Source organism: Trachymyrmex cornetzi, unplaced genomic scaffold, assembly GCF_001594075.2.
Source record: "Trachymyrmex cornetzi isolate Tcor2-1 unplaced genomic scaffold, Tcor1.1 scaffold238, whole genome shotgun sequence".
In the NCBI taxonomy this organism is placed as follows: Eukaryota; Metazoa; Arthropoda; class Insecta; order Hymenoptera; family Formicidae; genus Trachymyrmex; species Trachymyrmex cornetzi.
Genome location: NW_017297040.1, coordinates 116,243 through 121,898, shown reverse-complemented (window position 1 = coordinate 121,898; position 5,656 = coordinate 116,243). Strand labels below are relative to the sequence as shown.

The window sequence follows — 5,656 nt, the reverse complement described above, 5'->3', positions numbered from 1 at the left end:
CCTAGACGCCCACTTCCTCGACGGCGAACACCTAGACATCCATTTCCTCGACGGTGAACACCTAGACACTCATTTCCTCGACCATTTCCTAGACGGCAAACACCTAGACCCTTATTTCCTCGACAATGAACACCTAGACACCAACTTCCTCGACGGCGAACATGTAGACAACACCTAGACGCCCACTTCCTCGACCGCGAACACCTAGACACCCATTTCCTCGACGGCGAATACCTAGTCATTCATTTCCTCGACGGCGAACACCTAGACACCAACTTCTTCGATAGCAAATACCTAGACACTCACTTCCTCGTCGGCGCACACCTAGACGCCCACTTCCTCGACGGCGAACACCTAGACATCCATTTCCTCGACGGCGAACACCTAGACACTCATTTCCTCGATGGCAAACACCTAGACACAAATTTCCTCGACGACGAACATCTAGACACCCATTTCCTCGACGGCGAATACCTAGACACCCATTTCCTAGACGGCGAACATCTAGACCCTTATTTCCTAGACGGCGAACACCTAGACACCTATTTCCTCGACGGCGAATACCTAGACACTCATTTCCTCGACGGCGAATACCTAGACACCCATTTCCTAGACGGCGAACATCTAGACCCTTAGTTCCTCGACGGCGAACACCTAGACACCAACTTCCTCGACGGCGAACATGTAGACAACACCTAGACGCCCACTTCCTCGACGGTGAACACCTAGACATCCATTTTCTCGACGACGAACACCTAGACACTCATTTCCTCAATGGCAAACACCTAGACACAAACTTCCTCGACGACGAACACCTAGACACCCATTTCCTCGACGGCGAACACCTAGATACCCATTTCCCCAATAGCGAACATCTAGACACTCACTTCCTCGATGGCGATCACCTAGACACCCATTTCTTCGACCTAGACATCCACTTCCTCGACGACAAACATCTAGACGCTTAATTCCTCGACGGCGAACACCTAGACGCTTAATTCCTGAATATCTATACACCCTCTTCCTCGACGCGATAAATACCTAGATCTTCATCAACGACAATCTCGACGATATTTCATTTTAATTATAATTATTATTCTATTTTAATCCATTTTATTAATTTTAATTTCAATTAATTAATTAATTATATCACGTCACATCGTATATGTGACAATGTTGCCATCGCTGATTATCACAGCCGTCATATGTGGTTGATCACGTTCGAATGTGCAATGCTGCCATCGCTAGGTTAAGTCAAAAGCCCTCTAGTGTCGAAAAAACAAGATGGACATTTTCACCTTTTCGATGACAATGATAATAATATTAATAATAACGACGACGTATCTTAAAAATGGGTGAAAATTCAACAGTCCGGACTTTGCGTCGCGATATCTCCGCTCGTAGAGCACGTAGAAAAAAAATAGAACTTTTATGACACAATTCGTGTGGCTATCGATTGAGCATTCATAGAACGCGATCGGTTCAGCCGTTATTGAGATCCGATAATCGCGATCTGCCGCAACTCGTCGGTTCGCGTAAAGGAGGCACGGCAGTGTCGCTCTGCGCAGCTTAGCGTCGAGACACTACCAGTGTCTCCATTGGATATCCGTTATTCATTAAAATTTTTATAATTGAGTCAAAATTTTTTTGATGAAAAAGTGGATGAGATAACAGTAATACTCTATCTGTCATGCCAATAATAGTACCTATTTTTTGACACAAAGGATGCCATGAATAGTAATTCAGAAATCTACCCGAGAATGTTGGTTTGTGGTACCAATCAGAAATTATTGTGTTTTCTTTTTTGATCAAACAAACATCCAAGAAATTCAATAAATTGCCACCATTTTCAATTGTAAACTTTAGTCTTGGATGATAAGAGTTAAAAACATTAAATATCTCAACTATATGGCTCTCATCAATTATTAAAAGTATGTCCACGTATCTCAAGTATAACAAAGGAGTGATCATAAGTTTCTTTAAAGAGTTACTCTCAAGATCCTGCATTACTATATCCGCCGATATGGGTGAGAGAGGGGAGCCCATAGGAACACCAAATATCTGTCTGTAGAATTTATCATTGAAAGTAAAAAACGAAGAATTCAAAACTAATGTTAATGCTTTAAAAAATTCCACTTTAGGAATTTCAGTATTGCATTCTATAAGATGCCACCTCTTAGAGATTCCATCCAAAACCAAATCAACTGGTATATTAGTAAACAATGATACTACGTCTAATGAAACTAAAGATGCTTCATCAGGAACTCTCATTCCTTCAATATTTTTAATCAATGTAAAACTGTTCTTTACACCGCTGTCAACTGAAGATAGACTTTTTTTAATTATGCTATGGAGATATGAGGCTAAGTTATGTAAAGGACTGCCAATTGATGAGACTATGACTCTCAGTGGATGACCCGGTTTATGAATCTTTGGAAGTCCATACACACGTGGTAAAGTTGCAATGGAACTATTGAGATTGTAATAAGTACCATCAGGCACGAATCCATTTTGCTTCCATACCCTTAACAATGATTTCAATTCAGTCAAAGTTTTATTCACAGGGTTACGCTTCAAAATTTGATAAGTGTCTTGATCAGAAAACAACTGTTCCATCTTATTCATATAGTCTTGTTTGTCCAAAGCGACCACCACATTGCCCTTGTCAGCTTTTGTGAACAGTATGTTATGATTATTATTTAGAAAATTTTTTGTTGTTGAGTATAATGAATTTGATCATAGGTCGAAACGTTTAAATTTAGTTTAAATTTAGTTTATTTATAATAAATTATTATCATTGCACACTGACATCTTGTGTCGGCTCATATTGGCTTTTGAAACATTTTCCCATTGCTATATTTTTTTGTAGCGCGTATACTATAAATCCAATAAATTTTTTTCGTAAATGTCATAATAATCATCGTAAAGTATGGACTTTTTCTTGCCAATTAAAAATACAATAAAGCTTTGTATGATTTTTTATCATGGAGATACATTGTATCAAAGTTACCTATACATTTTTGTTCAGTTACCGCTAACATTGAGAGTTTTCCAACAAGGACACAACGTAACACAATGAATCATTATATCCTCGTTGTTTGTCAACGTTAAACAAGGATGAAATGATTCACTGTGTTACACTGGCTGCGTTCAGTGGATTCAATAATTGAGTGAGCGCTCGCTGTTATTGGTGTATTCTTTTAGATCATCCAATCAGCATTTTAGATTTGGAAGAATACATCAATAGCGAGCACTCACTCAACTGTTGAATCTGTTAAACGCAACCATTGGGTGTATTCGGTACTACAACTGCTCACTGAGCGCTCAGTGAGCGGTTGTAGTACTGAATGCACCTATTGTGTTCTTGCTGGAAAACGCCCATTAGCATTACTCCGGATCTACAATAGGTGTTTTAAGGGGATGCTGGAGTGATGGAGTCGAAGTTAATCAAGGTCGATAATATAGATTTTCTGAAACTTACGCCTTTACGCTTACGCCCTCTGAGCGCCCTACAGCGCGTTAGCCTTGAAGCCAAAGGCATTTCCTCATATCGCATGCTATCGCATGCCTACCACATAGCTTCTACTCACTCTAACGAGTCTGTTCGAGTATTTGACGCGACAAACTTGAATAATATCGCGTTATAATAGATATACACCCAGTACTAAAAATCTGTAATATATGTAATATATAATGTATAGATTTTTTAAATACTGACAGTATTTCATCGAAACATGGTTGTAGGGGAAAGTGGGCGAATTGTGCGTACCTAAGGGATATTTGTTTTCTTGGGATGGTTTTCTAAGATCAAAGCGATATAAATATGAAAATAGAAACTATAAACATTCTTCTACCATTACGTATTCTTATCTTGAACAGATTTTCATTCAATAAGGTTGTATTTGGCAAAAAGGAAAAAACGGAAAAGCGAAAAAATTTTTCGCGCGTCGGATAATTATGCGCAAAACAAAAATCGTAAGAAATGAATGAATTGTGAATGTTGACATAGAAATCAGAACATATATTTATTATATTGCAATATAAATATACATTAAACATATTTTAATTGTACATTGTATATATTAAGAAAAAATTCGAAACTAATATAATAATAATGCACATAGACTTTGGCAAAATAAAATGGCAAAATAAAATAGTAATGCCAAAAAGAAACGAAAAAACTAGTGCTAGTCATACAGTATATGAAAGATGGGTAATTGTGCGCATTTTAAAATGCTTGCACATAGTTACCCGCCGCGTCCTGACTCGGTACGAAATACGATTACTTCAACAATTCCTAACCAAACTTAATAAATAACAGCTCAAAAGATGCACATAATAACGTACTTTAATAACATGTACAATTTTAAACAAACAAATTAAAAATACGGAATTACCACCTTATTTTCTGAATACTAAAATAACAAGAAAAAATGTAATTTCACTTTTTTGTATTTCTCTGGCTAGTGATGTATGTACGTCATATCTTTTGTAGATATATCTTAAGAGGACGACTTCCTGCGTAAAAATTTCGCCACGGTGATGTCTTCATATATTGGAAAAGTACCAAACCAGGATGCGCACAATTACCCGCTGCGCACAGTTCCCCAACTTTCCTCTAATAGCACTTGTTCTTATGTCCAATGCCTTTTTAGGTTAGAATATCTGTCAATATATAAGTTGCTTTCAAGCAAGAGACAGATGATACAGTGTAAGGCCAATATTTCATTTGTGCGTTTTTGTCGTACGACAAATGTATGCAAGACAAAGAGGTCCTCGGATTTCTCTATCCTATAGCCAATCAACACGCAGGAAAAGCTTGTCGTACGACAAAAACGCACAAATAAAATATCGTCCTAATACAGTGATATCCTAGTTGTTTGCTAATGTACGAAGATGACATGATCACTGTCACACTGTGTCGCTTTCTGAAAAGCAACAACAATGTGTCAATAGATACATGTATACATTGCACGTGTATTTATAGCTGCTCCATCTGTTCTTATTATTTCTAATAAAAAGAAATAAAAGTTATAATAAAATATTTAGATATTACTCTGATATGTGTGTAATATACAATATGCACTAAAAATATCGTAAATCTATAATATATATAAATTCAGATTTTCATTATCGATAGTGTATGTCAATACACGGCAGTAGTAGCACTTTTTTCTAAATTCAATGCAATTTTAGATCAGTATGTAACAGGATAATAACATGTATAATCAATACATAGATGTATTACATATATACATGTAACTACTCCGTCATTTTTTGCTATATCTAACAAAAAGAGACAGAAATTTGCCATGCCTAAATAGACAGTTCTTACTGATACATGTGTACTTATACAGGGTGACCCATTTCAACTTAGACAGCCAAATAACTCGAAACATCGCGATTAAATAAAAAAATGTTTAAAACAAAAATTGTTGGATATGAAGGGGTTGATTGAACTATGACCTTGACAATGACCTTGACCTTCATTTTCAAGGTCATTTGAAGGTCAAGGTCATTTTTTAAAATGGGAAGCCCCATTTTTCGTTGAATATTCTTGTAGTTTATCTCGAGAGCTTTCCAAACCACTATAATAAAATATTTTTTCATTAAGTACTTCTCGAGTTATAAGGCTCGAATGTTACAGTACCGCCGC

At 36.9% G+C, this 5,656-nt stretch overlaps 1 protein-coding gene across 1 annotated transcript in view; it reads right to left on the bottom strand.

The window, feature by feature from the left end:
• LOC108761070 (uncharacterized) overlaps nucleotides 1-5,656 on the bottom strand; it is a 14,406-nt gene that overhangs the window by 3,389 nt on the left and 5,361 nt on the right. The window contains exon 2 of the mRNA XM_018507404.1: nucleotides 1,992-2,669. Within this exon, the coding sequence (XP_018362906.1) occupies nucleotides 1,992-2,669 (678 nt within the window). The remainder of the gene's footprint in view (nucleotides 1-1,991; nucleotides 2,670-5,656) is intronic.